Genomic DNA, 17,238 nt, shown 5'->3' on the forward strand with positions numbered 1-17,238 from the left:
CAGAATGGAGCTCGGACAGCTAGGAGCAGCCCTGTGCAAAGATCTTGGTGGTCCAGACCAGGCTGGTGAGAAGTGGTCAGACTGGCTGTATTTTAAGGTAGAGACTATAAAATTTGCTCATGTATTAATAAAGAGTCCATATGGATAGGACGGAAGAGTCAAAGAAGACTCCGAGGTTGCTGGACTGAGCAACTGAAGGATGGTGTTGCCATCTTATAGGGCTGGGTGGCTTCTGGGGGACTAGAAGGTTTGTGAACCTGTGAAAACCAGGCTGTTATTTTAAAAGCTTAATACTGAGGATAGGTGGGTGGTGACTTTTTATAGGAACCATACATATTTCTGAAAGTTAACTCAATCCTTTCAGATTGAGTAGAATTTCTAAAATGGACACGAATTGGAGTTCTTAAATAAAGGCCCCAAAGCACATAATGACCTTTATAATCAGGCACAAACCACACATATTTTTTGGTAAAGCATCTTTGCAGTATCTCTCTGGAGAGGCCTCCTCAGAACCACCTTTGGGTTAGTTAAGGCAGCTGTTGTTATTCTCCCTCACCAGCTAGGTAAACTAAGGGTTGGGAAGGCTAATGGCTTGTCAAGACCAATTGTTAACAAGAGAAAGAACCAGACAAAAATTGTAACCTTATAAATAAATCCCCGTTTTCTCTGACTATACTGCATTGCTATATTCTAAAGCAAGCTTTCAAACGTGAAGGGAATTCTGCCTCTCTTTCTTTGGGCAGAAGCACTGCCAACATCTTTGAAGAATGGGAAAAGGTTGATAACTGCGATTACAGCTGCAGAGGAGGCTCAAAGCCAAGTTGGACACTCCTGCTTGCCCTGAGCGTGACTTACTTTTCTAGGCAAATTCTAGACTCACTACTAATGCAGAACATTTCCCAATGGCTTGGGGTAGTTCCTCACATAGTGTAAGAATGGAAAGTACAATTAAGTAATCCATGATACAGACAACTGGATGGCCATGGAGGTAAGGTGTTTTTTTCCCCCTACCATGAATTTATAATAACAATACTACTCCACTTTCCACGGTAATAAAATAGCTATAGCTCTTTCATGTCAGCCTTGTCAAGCCATAATCTAGACAGACCCCTCTGAGCAAGCTGTTTTTTTTTTGTTTTGTTTTTTGGGTTTTTTTTTTTTTTTGAGATACAGGCTTGCTCTGTCGCCCAGGCTGGAGTGCAGTGGTGTCATTGCGGTTCACTGCAGCCTTGGCTCTTGGGCTCATGTGATCCTCTCACCTTAGCCTCCTGAGTAGCTGGGACTACAGGTACATGCCACCATGCTTAGCTAATTTTCATATTTTTTGTAGAGACGGGGTCCCACTATGTTGCCCAGGCTGGTCTTAAGTTTCTGGCCTCAAGTGATCCTCCTGCTTCAGTCTCCCAAAGTGCTGCGATTACAGGCATGAGCCACCACAACTTATCTGCAATGGATATTCTTGTGCATGTAGTTTTATGTACAATGTGAAGGCATACCTGAAAGTTATACATCCAGAAGCAGAATTGCCTAGGTAAAGGGTATGAATATTTAAAGGCAGATAAATATTTCCAAATCACCCTCCAAAGAGATTATTTCAATCTCTACCGTCACCAACAATGTAAGACAGTCTCTGTTTCTGTTTCTGATTCAGGGTTTCTGGGATGCTGCCTGGGTCTTTAGACTTTTTCCAAGCCCCACAGATGATTTCAACGAATCATCAGAGGTGAGATGTTGGCAGTGGCCATAATGCCTGGCACCTAACAGACCCCTAGGAAATCCTGTTGAACAAAAGGAAACATTTCCTCAGTTTTCTATTCTGAAAATTGAGGGTAATTAGATCCACCTCACAGGGGTTTTGTGCAGATGTTTTAAATAAGAACCCATGGGGTGTGTAGATGTTTGTGGCCAGCTAGGCTTCCCACTCTCTCCCACACACCCCCTTGCAAAATGCACGACTCATATTTCTTCAGCAAAATGTCCAGTTTCTGCCCTGCAGGAATGTTCTGGGCCACTTATAAATTCAAAGAACCACGGATGGGAAATTAGAGAATGCCAAAGTCGGACGATAGTTAACCTCCTGACCATAGGCACTAGCTTTCTTTTTTATTTTTTATTTTTTATTATTTATTTATTTTTTTATTTATTTATTTATTTTTTTTTTATTGAGACGGAGTCTCGCTCTGTCGCCCAGGCTGGAGTGCTATGGCCGGATCTCAGCTCACTGCAAGCTCCGCCTCCCGGGTTCCCGCCATTCTCCTGCCTCAGCCTCCCGAGTAGCTGGGACTACAGGCGCCCGCCACCTCGCCCGGCTAGTTTTTTGTATTTTTTAGTAGAGATGGGGTTTCATCGTGTTAGCCAGGATGGTCTCGATGTCCTGACCTCCTGATCCGCCCGTCTCGGCCTCCCAAAGTGCTGGGATTACAGGCTTGAGCCACCGCGCCCGGCCATAGGCACTAGCTTTCTATCCACCAAGTCTGGAAACCAACTTGGAGTCAGTTTCTCCTTAGGGCAAAGATATTCCCCTATAGGAAAATGCTTCAGTGGTCCCCTATCAGGCAAAGAGAGCCACCACCCTGACTCACTACCACCGGGTGTCTTCAGCCTGGGAGACGATGGTGGGCACCACAGTAAGTTCATTCATTCGGCAAGTGTTTACGGAACACTTATCTGAGCCAGGCAATATCCTTGTTTGGGGGCTGGAAGTTCAACTTATTGGATATGAACTAGTCCAACCCCTTCATTAGAGATGAGAAAACTGACGGTCAGAGGGGAAGTGACTTTCCCAATGTCCCTGAACCTTCAGAGGGGACTGGTCTTAGCTGTCCTGGGGGCAGAGATGGGACTATATTCAAACCTGTTACCTCCGTGTCCCTGGTCCAGCTGCACATCCACGGATCATCCTAGGTTAAAAGGGTGTGCTGAGGCAGCCTGGCAGATTCTCAGAAGACAAACTAGACAAAAATCATTTTCTCAAGAGATGCCTGCCAGGAAGTCTCTCGTAACTCTGCAGGCTGTAGGTGGGTAATGTGTGTCCCGCCGGCGTCCCCAGCCTTGTCTCTCACCCGCCTCCCTCTTGCACTCAGTACCCCATACTCAGAGCACGGAACTTCCTGCAGTTTGCTCTCTGGCCCCTAGGAAAGCATTTCCCCTCCATCTTTGGCTGGCTCACTGTGCTCGCTCTCTGGGTGTCTGATTAAACATCTCTTTCTCTAGACTAGGGGAGGCTCCCGCGGCCCCCTCCTTCCCACATCACCACTCTCACCCCATGGAATGGACGCTGTCTCTGCTATCCTTCTTCCCCAAGAAGCTTTAAACGCTGTCAGGGCACAAACGGAATCTGCATCAACCCCAGAGATCCCCAGCACCCCGCACACTGCAGGTACACAGTAAATATTCGTAGAGAACGAGGGTAAAGGAACCAAGTGCTTAAGGAAGTACCTAGATTCAAACCCAGAGAGGAGAGCAAAGACAGACTCCATTAGGAGCCATCACTTAAGTGAAACAGGTGGGAGGACGTATGAGAAATCTTAAGAGGGAGGAAGAAAACATTCTTCCTCTCAAAGAAGGATTCTCCTCCTTTTACACATAAGGACCCAGGCCTACGTTTTTAATTAAACCCTCATCGTGAATGGATTCTGCAGTGTGTGCTCAGGATGATGAGAAGTTTTAGGATGTAGCACAGGTCTTTAGGGTCCACGTCTAGCAGCCCTGCACGCTGACACAGGTGAGTCACATATGTCTGTGGCGCAGCAACTGTGGGGCAACGTGTTCTGTGGACTTGCACCTCTGCCGTGATGACAGACAGCAATCCTGCATCTGGGGCTCCACGTAAGACGCTGTTAAAACCAACCCCAACCCCAGAGATGGAAAGCCACAGCGGCCATCTGCCAAGACAGTAACCAGAAGCCGACAGATAGAATTACACTGCTTCCTGGCTTTTCTTGTAATAAAACTAGGAGCAGCCAATCCTTTGCTAACTTAATATAGGCTTTTTCTCAGACAAACCAAGAAGCAGCTGAACTGAGATGTGCTTTTCCAGGGCATCTCACACTGGGCAAAAGATCCTGAAATCAGGGGACTCGGCTCTGGTCCTGGCTCTGCTACTGACTCCCCCACCAGGGCCAGCTTGGAGGCATCGTTTTCCTCCATGTGTCTGTTTCCCACAAAATAAGGGAAAATCTCTACCTTCCTTCTGTTGCATCAAGCCTGTAATATAAATACCTGACAGTGAGGGTGGTCTCCTCCCCCTACTCCCTGCTACAGACTGTTTCCCCCAAAATTCACATCTGATATTAGCCCTGATGTGAGGGTATGTGGAGGTGGAGTCTTTGGGAGGTCATTAGGTTTAGATGGGGTTGTGAGGGCAGGATCCTGACCTGATAGGTTTAGTGTTCTTATAATAAGACGAGACACTAGAGAACTTGCCTGTACTCTTTGCTCTCTCTCCCTACAACTCATGCAATATGAGGACACAGTGGGGTGCTGGCTGTCTGCAAACTAGGAAGAGGGCCCTCACCAGAACCCAGCCATGCCAGCACCTGGATCCTGGACTTCCAGCCTCCAGAACTGTGAGAAATAAATTTCTGTGGTTAAGAAAAAACATTCAGTCTATGATATTTTGTGATGGGAGCCTGAGTAGACTAAGACACTCCCCTAGCCTTGCCTAGAGCTGCCTCAGCCTAGCAGGCCCTCACAGATCTGTCTGTAGTAGTTGGACTGGGAGTATCACCAGCAGAGATGCCCCAGTGCCCTAGGCTGATGGCTCTGATCCCTGTTGGTGTCCTCCGCTTGCAGAAGGGAGGGTCCCTCATAGGACAGCCCTTGGAAAGAGTCCAGGCCCCTTCCAGAGTTGTGCATCTCTGGGGCCCCTCCAAGGAGAGCAGGCATGGCCCTGGGAGATGTGTCTCCAGGCAGCAATGCCAGGAGTTACCTTCTGAGTCTCCTCAGTGCAGGGGGTTCTGATGCTGAGGAGGGTAGACAAGAAGAGGAATCCCTTAGGGGTCACGGCAGTTCACAAGTTCACATAGCACTGCAACAGCAGTCTTCCCGAACCACACAGTGGCCTTGAAAGGCAGCAATGACCATTCTTAGTTTAGAGATGAGCACTCAGACCCCGAGAGGGCCAATTCCCTTGCCCAGAGTAGAAGCGACATGATTTAAACCCAGTCTTTGGACTTCCAGTTTAGTACTGTTTTTGCTCTGCCACACTGTTTCTCAGACGTGTGCACAGAGAACCCCAGGATGACGCCAGGCAGGAGAGCTCTGAAGAGAGGCCCCAGCAGAGTCTGGGATGGGAGGAGGAGAGGACAGCCCATCAGGTAGGGGAGGAGGTTGCCCATGGGGGTGACATTGGGATGGGCTGGAAGGCACCAGGCCTGTTCAGAGAAGAGGGGACTTGCCACTTTGACTGAAGAACAGGAGGAGGCTTCAGGGAGGGCCCAGGGCAAGGCTAAAGAAGTGGAAGAGGGGGTTCTTCACTCTGCCAAATCAAGGAGTGTAATGGAAATTTATTCTAGGAGACAGTGGAAAGCCACTGAGGGTTATCAAGTGCAGAGCGGACCCTGTGCCAGGGGCTGTGGGGTGGCCTCTGTCCATTCACACTCCCAGTCATTTCATGTTGGCCTCTGACCTCCAACCTCCAGGAGCTCGCAGGCCAGTGGCCTGTGTAGTCCATGCACATCAGGCCTGTGGAGTCTTTCTTGGTGCTGGGATCCCCTTGCACAAGGTCAATCTCAGGGAACTGTCTAGAGAGGGAAGAAGTCCTCTCAGCTGAAGCTGGTAAAAGAGATCGCCTCATCCTCTCCCCCCAACACCCTGAGTCTGTGCATCTAACCGCCAGAGGCAAAAAGGCCTCTGGGAGAATCTGGGAAAGCAGAGCTTGGGGTCAGGGGACTGGAGGAAGGGAGGGCACATCACTCCAGAGGCCAGAGAACCCAAGGTGCCTGAAGGGGTAAGGGGGACAGCAGTGCCCATTTCATCCCAGGGCCCCTGGAAACCCTCCACGCTTTAGAGAACTTTCCAGAAGATGAGTGACACATTCTTAAGACCACTTGCTATCAAAGCTCTAAGTAGAGGCTGTCTCTATAAAGAGCCAAGAACATTCTTATCTGCTGAGCCAGGCCTGGCTGCCCCCACGCAGGCTTTACCAAAAAGGTACAGTCATGCCGTCTGGCTCTTTGTCATCTCGAGTAGAGCCGGGGAACATACATCCCAACCCCCAGTTAGCTGTGGCCACACTGAAAACCTAGCCCATTATTACAGGACAGGACAGTCAGAATGAATCATTCTGGGGCAGGCAGAAAGTCTTCAATTAGAGGAATAGCTCAACACATATGTATCAGCTGGTGGGTTAAATGCATCTCTCATGTACAGTTCCTGAGGACAATTCTAACTTATCTGATTATCTCACAAGTCCTCATCTAGACACAACCATATATAAATAACAAAATTCACTATTCATTGCATTGTTGAACATTTACTCATGTAGATGGTTCCTCTGTGCCATTGGTTAGAAACCCACATTAAATGAGAACATGGGCAACACTTAAAAGTGGCCAAGTCATAATCCAGGTGTGGACCTGGGCAGGGGAGAGGAAGGGGCACATGATTCAAAGGAGATGGGGCTGCATTTGTTTAGAAGGACTCATGAGAATTTCTTAGGGTCCTATAACCATCTTATAGTCCATTCTTGATTATCACAGGAACGAGGTAGACAGAAGAAGGACTCCTCTTATTCTCAGAACAATCTAAAATGATGGAGAATTAAACAAACCAACAAACCCCTTACATCTGGCTTTGGCATGCTGTCAATGTCGATGCAATTCAACACACCCACCCTCTTTCTGCATCCCCTGTGCCCAATCCCTCCCTGAGCTGGCTGCAGAAGCAGTCGGGGAGGCAGCTGGGCGGGGAGCCACCGAAAGCTATAACACGGATAACCCATTTGCTGAGATTCAAGGATCTGTCCCAAACTGGAAATATTTTCTCACAGGCAGCATAGAGAGGCACGCCCAGCTGTGCAGCCAGCTCATCTGCCTAGATGAATGGATGATATAAAAAGGTGGATAAATTAGGTTGTGCCTACAATTGTACCAGTGGTCAGGGAACTTGGCCCTATAACCAGAAAGACCAGCAGGCTGGGGAAGATACATTGTGGTCCTTTTCTTCCATTTCTGATCCCTTCTCTCAAAATGACTATGTTTCAATTCTTTATCTTGGTCCACTTAGAAACAGAATTGCAGGGCAGCAAACACACCAGCATTCTTCAGTGAAGGAGAGAAGGAGGTCTGGGAGCATTTTTTTTTTTTTTTTTTTTAATTAATGGAGACAGGGGTTGGGACCAGCTGCAAGGAAATGTGTACCCAGGACCCATCACTGCCAGCCTTACCATGTGCTGTGAGATCACCGGGATCAGAAAGCAGAGCAAAGCGTTTCTCAGGAGCATCCTCTTCTCCCAGGACTGACTTTGGAATCACACCCAGCAGAGTCTGAACCCACCACTTACTAGCGGGTGACCTTAGGCTCTTTACTTAATCCGAGCTACAGTTTTTCCCTCATCTGTCCCCTGAATGCAACAGCATGTGTGCTTAGCCCAGTGCTCAGCACGCAGCCAGCAGTCAGCGAGGGGTCCACATGATTATTCATGTGCCATACTAGACGGCTGGGGGTAGAGCAGAGAGAGAGCTGAGGACTAGGGCTCTGTCCAGCTTCGGAATGACAGGGAGGTGGGCTATGGAAACAGCAAAAATCCACTTCAGGGCATGGGGGAAGGCAGTTTGAGGGGAGGGGTGGAGTAGCCACCAAGGCTCAATGGCTAAGAGATGCCGTCACACACATTCATTCGGGCCCAGCAAAGCCTGGAGACAGGACACACAGGCACATATACACGTCGGTAGCGCGCCCACACCCGCACCCACGGAACACCTGTGTAGGTCCCGCTTGTCCTTCAGACACTTACTTGCACACGTCTTCCCATCGCTGCGGAGCACGTGTCCCTCAGGACACTGACAGGCAAAGGATCTGTCCACGTTGACGCAGGAGTATTCACAACCATGGTCACTCAGCAGGCAGTAATCCACCCCTGCAAAACCAAAAGCCAGGCAGCCCTTTATCAGTGAGACCTCTGGGCGACGGTGATGGGATCAAGTGACCATCATGCCCACCCCACCCTCCCTCGAAGGCATGCAGTCCCAGTGGACATCCCCACCATCTCCCGGAGCAGAGCAAGGGGCAGGGGAGGAGTGCCCACGTACAACCTGTGCCTTCTGCAGTCACATAGGTTTCACTCCTGGTGCAAACCTTCCCCTATGAGAGGAGCGTGCAGGGACTCACGGGAGCAGGTCTTGAGGTCCTCGTTGATGAGGAAGCCTTCTGAGCACTGGCAGACGAAGGACTCCTCCGTGTTCAGACACAGCTGCTCACAGCCATGGTCCTGCTGTGCACAGTGGTCCACTCCTGCATTTCACACATGTGAAAGCATAGAGGAGCCGAGGGGGCAACACCCCACCAGCAACCAAGATTGAAAAACAAAACCGGAGGCATAATGAGCCACGGGGAAGGTGTCATTCTACCCCACACCCCTGGCCCCTCTAGAAAATCAGCCTGGCTTGTTGGTTTTCTTTCCCTTTTCACCCAGGCTGGAGTGCAGTGGCGAGATCTCAGCTCACTGCAACCTCCGCCTCCTGGGTTCAAGTGATTGTCCTGCCCCAGCCTCCAGAGTCACTAGCTGGGGTTACAGGTGCCTGGCACCACGCCCAGCCTTCTTTCCCATTTCTTTGTTTAAAGAGTAAAGCATACAACCCCAACGGCTGGGAAATGCTGTCCCTGGTATTAATGACAGCAGTACTCTGCCAGGGCCATGGTGCACAGAATCCACAGCCTCAGGGCACCTCTGAGAGCAGGTGCAATTCCCATTTCACAGAGAGGAAAGTGAGGCTCAGGAAGGTCAAGGTCAAAGCCACACAGCTGATAGAGTAGTGCTTAGAGTGCGGGTTCTGGCATCAAACTACCTAGATTCAAATCACACCTCTGCCACTTCTTAGCTATGGATGCTGGGCAGTCCCACGGCCTCTTTGCCATCGTTTCCTGATTTGTGAATGTGGATGTTGATGGTTGCTTTCTTATAGGAACAGGGTGAGAATAAGAGGAATTGATTCACGTAAAGCGCTCAGAACAGTAGCTGGCATACGGCAACCACTTAATGAACACATTATTATTATCAAGTAGTGCTAAGAATTAGTTGTACCATTTCGTTTCTAATTGAAAATGAAAAAGAATTGTCATTCTCAATGAAATCAATTTCGTTGTTTTACCCCCATCATCAGGACATCCGGATTAAAAAAACAAACCAAAGCCTGGGCCTGCATGTGTGGCCCATCCTGGCATCCGAATGCTGCACAGCTGGTCCTCCGGGCAGCAAGCGCCGAAGGCTAATGAACACACAGCTGTGGTGGACGGCTCCCACTAACAGCCCTGCAGGCTGCCTCCCCGGTTTCCCTGATGGAGAAAATGCACCTCCAGAGACTGGACAGACACTGGCGGCCTTGTGCAGGACTGCCAAGTGGGCCTCTTGACTCCCACAGAGCCTGGGACCAGTGCCTTCTGGAACATTCCACTGGTGGATGTACCTCCTGTGAACACTTGTGGATTTTGGGAGATACATGCCTGTGTTCACATCCCGATGTTGCCATTTGCTAGTCACAGGACCCTAGGACAGTGACTTAATCTCTTTGTGTCACAGTTTCCCCTTGTGGTTTAAATGGGGACAAGAATGTGGGTGCCTAGTAGGGCGGCTGTGAGGATGCAGGGAGTTTATGGATGGAGGATGCTCAGGGCATTGCCTGCAGAGTGAGTGCCTCAGAAGCGCTTGCTGTCTTTATGGCCTGGGCTCCCTGATCCCTCAGGGAAAGCAGAAGCCCATGGCTTTCTCTAAGAACTGCGAGACAGAAATGGCTTGGTTTGTACTTTGAGTTGACTAGATCCCAGAGAGAAGGGAAGGTTTGGATCTCTTGTGGTCCGTCCTTAGAACTCTTCTGGCCCCCAGAAGCATGCTGGGAGGGGCAGTCAGGCCAAGTCCCTGGTGATCTGTGTGGGCTCAGTCAGGTCAAGACCACCTGCCCTGGGAAAACTGCCAGGGCCATCAGCAGGCAGACCTTACACTCCAGGAAACAGGACACACACAGATCCATGGTCACCAGGGCATCTCCCGTCGAATGGGAGACCCGCTCCCCGCCGGCCTCTCATGAGGACTCACAGACATGCAGAGGCAACACACAGCAGGCACTGACTTTGGTACTAACTTTCCAGTTCAAAAGCCCTTTGGCCTCCGAGATCAGTCCTTAGAAAGCCTTTACCGAGGCACTTTGTTCTCTCTGGACACTGGAGGGGCCCGCTTTCCTGAGGACTGCCCTGGACCTCTTATTTCATCTGGGAAACCTCCCTGCCGGCCGTGTGGAGCCCAGTGCTCAACAGCTGCATTGTCCTTATTCACAATCTATCTCTGTCTCCAAAGGGGAGCAGATGTGGAGCTTGCTGAGTGGAAAGGCACACAAAGGGCCCCTTCTGCATAGGCCATGTCATGGAGGTGGGGCCCTCTCCTGCATGCCAAGGGCATAGGGTCCATCGCCACACTCAGGCGCTCCCACCCTGCTGGCCAGGACTTGTGGAGACGGTACCTCATAAAAAACCATGGAGCTGCCCAGCTGGCAGAGCCTGCAAGTTCCCATACATTTACATCACCCAGTGGAGCTTTGTTGTGGCTCTGACACAAGAAAATTAAGACAAGCCTTCTCAGAAAATCCCATGTTTCTTGATTCTGCCTTCAGGTCAGCCTCTGTAGCCCATTGCTTTCCAAGGTCTGTCCCCTCCGGCCTCTTGTCCCAGTGTGGCGCCAGGCACTGGCACTCTCACAGGCTCCACAACTGTTCCCCTTGATTGGAAGTTTACCCTGTGTCAGGCACCAGGCTAACGTATCGAAATGGCCCCGATTTCTCCCTATAAAAACCCTGCAGGAACAATATGACTATTAGTTTTGCTTTTTGTCATAGATGGGAAATCAAAGCATGGAGAAGTTAAATAAATTGCCCAAGGTCACACACATCTAGTAGGTGGGAGAGGTTGGATTTGAAATTAGGCCTGTCTGACCTAATAAATGCGCTCAACAGCAAATACTAATATTAGTTAACATTTAATGAGTGCTTATGCCTAGCAGCACTGTTCTAAGTATTTTACGCGTTTTTTTTGTTTTTTGTTTTTTGGTTTTTTTTGGGATAAAGTTTTGCTCTTGTTGCCTAGTCTGGAGTGCAATGGTGCAATCTCAGCTGACTGCAACCTCTGTCTCCTAGGTTCAAGCAATTCTCCTGCCTCAGCCTCCCGAGTAGCTGGGATTACAGGTGCCCGCCACCACACCCAGCTAATTTTTTGTATTTTTAGTAGATATGGGGTTTCACCATGTTGGCCAGGCTGGTCTTGAATTCCTGACCTCAGGTGATCCGCCCGCCTCAGCTTCCCAAAGTGCTGGGATTACAGCGTGAGCCACAATGCCCGCCTATTCCTATTAATTCTTTTAATCCTTGAAACCCAAGTTGGGTAGGCCAATAGTATTAATAGTCACATTCTATGGATGATGAACCTGATGGACTATCAGGAAACCCCAGGGGCTCCAGAAATGACTGGTTGCTAGTGAGCCCGCCAGCGCGTGTGAGTGGACCCCACCCTCCATCAGCCCCCCCACCCCTAGGGTACACTCACGGCTGCAGGTTTTGCCGTTGGGGTCCAGAGTGTAGCCACGGCGGCAGCGGCAGTAGTAGCTCTCCTCCGTGTTGACGCACTCGTGCTCACAGCCTGGTTTGTTCAGTGCACAGTAGTTGATCCCTGAGGGGAAGAAGGGCAGACCCTCCTTCAGACTCTGGGCTTCTCCCAGGGCTGACAGCAGCCGCTCTGGGCTTCCACAAACCCCCATGGAGAGGGCTGGTGGGTGCCACCTGCTGAGGTGAGCTGGGACAGATCATGCGTCTGCCAACCAAGTGCCAGGCCTTGAGCTAGATGCAGGGATTTAATGACGACTAAGATGGAGGCCTTGCCTCAAGGGATTCAGGCTCTGGTGAGGAGTCAGGCAAGGACAGCAACTGTAAGACAATGCAGAGCACAGAGCAGGGGCCTCAGTGAGTCCTGGGGTGAGAGGGTCTTCCAAGAAGAGATGAGGCCAACTGGAGGCCCCAGGGAGGAGGAGGAGTTCCATAAGTAAGGGAGCTCCACAGGAAGGAGAATGTGAGGACTCAAGGATAGCAAACACAAACGCCTGAGGGTGAGGGGACAAAAAACACAAGTGCTTGGGGACGAGGGGACAGTGAACGTGAACGCCCGGGGACGAGGGGACCGTGAACGCAAACGCCCAGGGACGAGGGGACCGTGAACGTGAACGCCCCGGGACGAGGGGACAGTGAACGCAAATGCCCCGGGATGAGGGGAGAGTGAACACAAATGCCCGGGGATGAGGGCGAGAGGCATGCCTGGGGAGTTGTGAGGAGCTGAGTATGGCTGGAGCATGGGAGAGAGATGAGGCTGGGAGGCAGAGGGAGCTGGCCCACCTGAGCATGGCTGGTCGTGTGGGCTTTGCAAGCCCCAGGATGGATCAGTGAAGGCTCTAAACGGGTGACTGGAGGTGAGGATTTTGGTGGAGGTGACAAGGCCAGAGTTATGTCTTGAAGAAGACTTTGCAGTAGAGGTGGAAAGGCAGGCAAACTACACTAAATCTTCAGGAAACCAGGTGAGCTATAGGATGCAGAGAAAACAGCTCCTGCTCTCCCGGAGCTTGCTTAAAAGAGAGCCTGGCACCTGAAGTATACCTGTGGATTCTCTAGCATTTTCCCTCTTTGATGGCCAAAGAGCAAGCCAAGGCTCAGTTGAGCTGAGCTGAACTGAGTCAATGGCCAAAGAGCTGAGAGCTGGGGTGAGGGCCACACTCCCCAGCCTACCTCCTTCCAAGAAAGATAGAAAAACTAAGAAAATCGTCTCTCTCTCAAATTAACCTGATCACTAGGGCTCAAAGCATGTAGAGAGTTCTGTCTACAGTGACATCTGATAGTGACATTGGATGGCACGAGGCAGAATAAACAAATGGTGATCTTGCAAAATATCCAGTTATTTAGGGAGGCAGGAGTTGGTAGTTTCATGAAGAAGGGTCCAAATGCTTCACCTTTGTCTGTTGAGATCACGCTGGCATCCTATCATGGGACTGGAGGAGGCACATCTCTGATGCTGCCCCAGACTACTGCAATTCTGTCCTATGGTAAGGTCGCTCTATCCATGCTGTGTTTCTGCCAGCAGATGGAAACTGTCATAACCAGCAAATAAGCAATTCCTTTACTGGTAGAAAATGCTAAAGCCGTAAGACCCCATACATAGCAGGCTCCAGGGGAGACGGAGAACTGGAAAAGGACACAAAATGAGCTTGTGGAGACCCTTTATGAGACTGGCGTTGCGGGAAAAGGTCACCACCGACCTCATTGGATGTGCTGGATCAGTTTAACTGCACAGCATTGTTCTTTCTCTGGGGATGTGGCAGACACTGTTGGTTGTCTTGCCAATAACCATTACCCCATGACCCCCAAGCATGAGTCATGGCTGGTCTGAGCCAGCGTGGCAACCATGTTCTTCTTTGTCAGTTATTGGTCAAGGGGTGAGAATATGCCCTAGTTCTGACCAATGAAACAAAAGAAGTTTACTGGGGGCCTTCAAGAAAAATTTTTCTTCCTGAAAAGACAAAGGTGGCCAGGAGCAGTGGCTTGTGCCTGTAATCCCAGCACATTGGAAGGCCAAGGTGGGCAGATCACTTGAGGTCAGGAGTTCGAGACCAGCCTGGCTAACATGGTGAAACCCCACCTCTACTAAAAACAAACAAACAAAAACAAAATTAGCTGGGCATGGGGGCACGCGCCTGCAATCCCGCTACTTGGGAGGCTGAGGCACGAGAATCGCTTGATCCCAGGAGGCAGAGGCTGCTATGAGCCGAGATTGTGCCACTGCACTCCAGCCTGAGACTCTGTCTCAAAAAAAAAAAAAAAAAAGGTGTATGAAGAGAAACGCTTTTCTCTGTCCTCTGTCCTTTCTGCCTTTGAGTCTACTAGTGTGAGGATATGATGCTGGGAGCTGCAGCAACCATCTTGTAACCAAGAGGTGACAAGGATGAAGATGAAAATGCAACATGCTTTGCCAGAATAGAAAGAAAGAGTCTGGATTCTTGATGATATCACTGAGTCACTGAGCCATCCAAAGGACCAACCACCTTTGGACTTGTTAGGTACAAAATAAATGTCCTTAAGACACCATTAATTGGATTTCCTGTTCTGTGTGAACAAAAAACACTATAACTGATACAGGGAAAATGATCTGAAATCACAAAGTAATGAATACATTTTATTCTTACCATGTATCTGCCCAAAAGTTATTTGACGAAGTTCACATCCACAAATCACTTGAAGATATGACACATTACCCTCTTGCCTCAGTGGCTCCTCGCTGCACTGGCTAACCTCTACCTTCCTTCACAGTCAGCTCAGCGTCATTTGGTCATCCTTTGTGACCTCCCAAATGAAGTCAGTTCTTTCTACAGGACCTCTCTTTCATAGCATTCATCACAATGGTTACGTAGTATATTTTGTATCTGTGATGGTTCAAAGTCTGTTTCTTTCACTAGACTGAGTTTCACAAGCAGGGACCATGCCATCTTTATTTTTCTCACTATTAGTGGCAATTTGATAGTAACTTTAGTAATGATAATCATAGCTGCTGCCATTTGTTAAACACCTGCTAAATGCCAGATGCTGTGCCAACCATTTTACAAACATAACTTCATTTGACCCTGCAAGATATGTGTGATTATTATTCATATTTCAAAGCTGAGAAATTGAGGTATAGTGAGGTTAATAACTTGATCAAGACCCACTGCTAGTAAAAATGGAGATGTGAGTGGGACCCAGACCTGAGGGACCTCTCAAAGGGTCTATTAAAGGATCCGGCTGGACACGGTGGCTCATGCCTGTAATCCCAGCACTTTGGGAGGCCAAGGTGTGGATCACTTGAGGTCAGGAGTTCCAGACCTGCCTGGCCAACATGGTGAAATCCCGCCTCTATTAACAATACAAAAATCAGCCAGGTATGGTGGTACACATCCGTAGTCCCAGCTACTCAGGAAGCAGAGGTGAGAGGATCACTTGAACCCAGGAGATGGAGGTTGCAGTGAGCCAAGATCACACCATCGTACTCCAGCCTGGGTGATAGAGCGAGATTCCACCTTAAAAAAAGATTAAAAAAAAAAAAAAAGAATCTGTGAGGTGCCCTCCCAGGTGACTGGTGGCTGGAGCTTGCTTCACGCCCAGAGTATGAGCAGAATGGCTGCAGACAGAGTGCATGGGGAGAAGGCTACAACACGCATGGATGGCCTAGAAGAAGAGACACCACCTTGCTGAGTCACTGACCCTTGGCGCTCTCTCTCTAGAACCCACTCCCATGTGAGGAGAGGCAAGATATTGTTAGCTGTGTAAAGTTTCCATTCACCTACCTGACTCAGCAGCAGCCTCACCTGTGCAGGCCGTAACTGAGTGCCAGGAAACAAGCCAAGAGCTTCGATGGAGAAAAATGAGATGAAACACCAGCCACAGACAGACAGACAAACACAGAACATGAAGGCCCGCAGTCTGGGGCCTGTAGGAATCACTCCATTACACCATCAGGGAAAGGGGAAATGATCTTTAGTCAACTCTCTCTTTAAAACCCGGCATTCAGCCACTGTGGAAAACAGCATGGCGGTTCCTCAAAAAATTAAATCTAGAATTAACCATATGATCTAGCAATTCCACTTCTGGGTATACACATCCAAGTTCACAGCTGTATTAATCAACAAAAGCCAACAGGTGGAAGCAACCCAGGGGTCTGTCACAGGACGAGTGGATAAACAAAGGACGATGTATAGATACAATGGAATCTTTTTTTTTTTTTTTTTTTTTTTTTTTTTTTTTTGAGACGGAGTCTTGCTCTGTAGCCCGGGCTGGAGTACAGTGGCCGGATCTCAGCTCACTGCAAGCTCCGCCTCCCGGGTTTATGCCATTCTCCTGCCTCAGCCTCCGGAGTAGCTGGGACTACAGGCGCCCGCCACCTCGCCCGGCTAGTTTTTTTTTTTTTGTATTTTTAGTAAAGACGGGGTTTCACGGTGTTAGCCAGGATGGTCTCGATCTCCTGACCTCGTGATCCACCCGTCTCGGCCTCCCAAAGTGCTGGGATTACAGGCTTGAGCCACCGCGCCCGGCCACAATGGAATCTTATTCAGCCTTAAAAAGGAAGGAAATTCTGACACGTCCTACAACTGAATGAACCTTGAAGACATTATGTCAAGCTATATAAGCTGGTTACAAAAGGACAAACATTCTATGATTCCACTTATATGACGCACCTAGAATAGTCAAATTCATAGACAAAAAGTAGATCGGTGGCTGCCAGGAGATGGAGGAGGAGGAGCTGGGGAATTACTGTTTAATGGGTATAGAGTTTTAGTTTGGGATGATGAAGAAGTTCTGAAGATTGAAGGTGGTGATGGTTACACAGTAATGTGCATGTGCTTAATACCACTGGACTATGTACTTAAAAATGGTTAAAATGGTACATTTTATGTTATATATATTTTGCCACAATAAAAAAGCCAATGTTGTCTTTAAGAAAAATTTATATTTACATATTTCAAAACAACATATTGTACACAATAAAAGTATACCATTTTTGTCAATTTTTTAAAAATAAATGCCAAAAAGATGTACAACTGCGTTGTATCAATTTTAAAAATATAAAAAGGAGTGCTCACTTCGGCAGCACATATAATAAAAATATAAAAAGAAAAACATTTTTAAAAAATTAAAATAAATTAGTAAACAATGTTTCAAGCAAGATTTTTTTTTTTAAAGAATGATTTACACATGAGGCAATTCAACTGAAAAACATTTAGATTCTTAAAGAGGTTATCACCCAGCAATCTGGCTCACAGCAATTCAAATACCACCCTTTTTGGCTGGGTGTGGTGGCTCAGGCCTGTAATCCCAGCACTTTGGGAGACTGAGGTGGGTGGATCACTTGAGTCCAGGAGTTTGAGACCAGCCTGGACAACATGGTGAAACCCCATCTCTACTAAAAATACAAAAACTAGTCAGGCATGATGGTGCACGCCTGTAGTCCCAGCTACTCGGGAGGCCA

At 48.8% G+C, this 17,238-nt stretch overlaps 1 protein-coding gene and 1 long non-coding RNA gene across 4 annotated transcripts in view; one reads left to right on the forward strand and one right to left on the reverse strand.

Moving 5' to 3' along the window:
- Positions 1-17,238, reverse strand: part of LOC105476092 (matrilin 2) — a 167,356-nt gene that overhangs the window by 21,627 nt on the left and 128,491 nt on the right. For all 3 annotated transcript variants that reach the window (XM_011731743.3, XM_011731742.2, XM_011731741.3), the window contains 3 exons: positions 11,749-11,871; positions 8,332-8,454; positions 7,958-8,080 (listed from right to left, as the gene is read on the reverse strand). In XM_011731743.3, the coding sequence (XP_011730045.2) occupies positions 7,958-8,080; positions 8,332-8,454; positions 11,749-11,871 (369 nt within the window). The remainder of the gene's footprint in view (positions 1-7,957; positions 8,081-8,331; positions 8,455-11,748; positions 11,872-17,238) is intronic.
- LOC139355799 (uncharacterized) lies at positions 1,175-11,261 on the forward strand. The gene is made up of 3 exons (XR_011606860.1): positions 1,175-1,723; positions 3,214-3,379; positions 9,324-11,261. It is a non-coding gene; the product is annotated as an uncharacterized lncRNA (long non-coding RNA).

This window comes from Macaca nemestrina, chromosome 8, assembly GCF_043159975.1.
Source record: "Macaca nemestrina isolate mMacNem1 chromosome 8, mMacNem.hap1, whole genome shotgun sequence".
Classification (NCBI taxonomy): domain Eukaryota; kingdom Metazoa; phylum Chordata; class Mammalia; order Primates; family Cercopithecidae; genus Macaca; species Macaca nemestrina.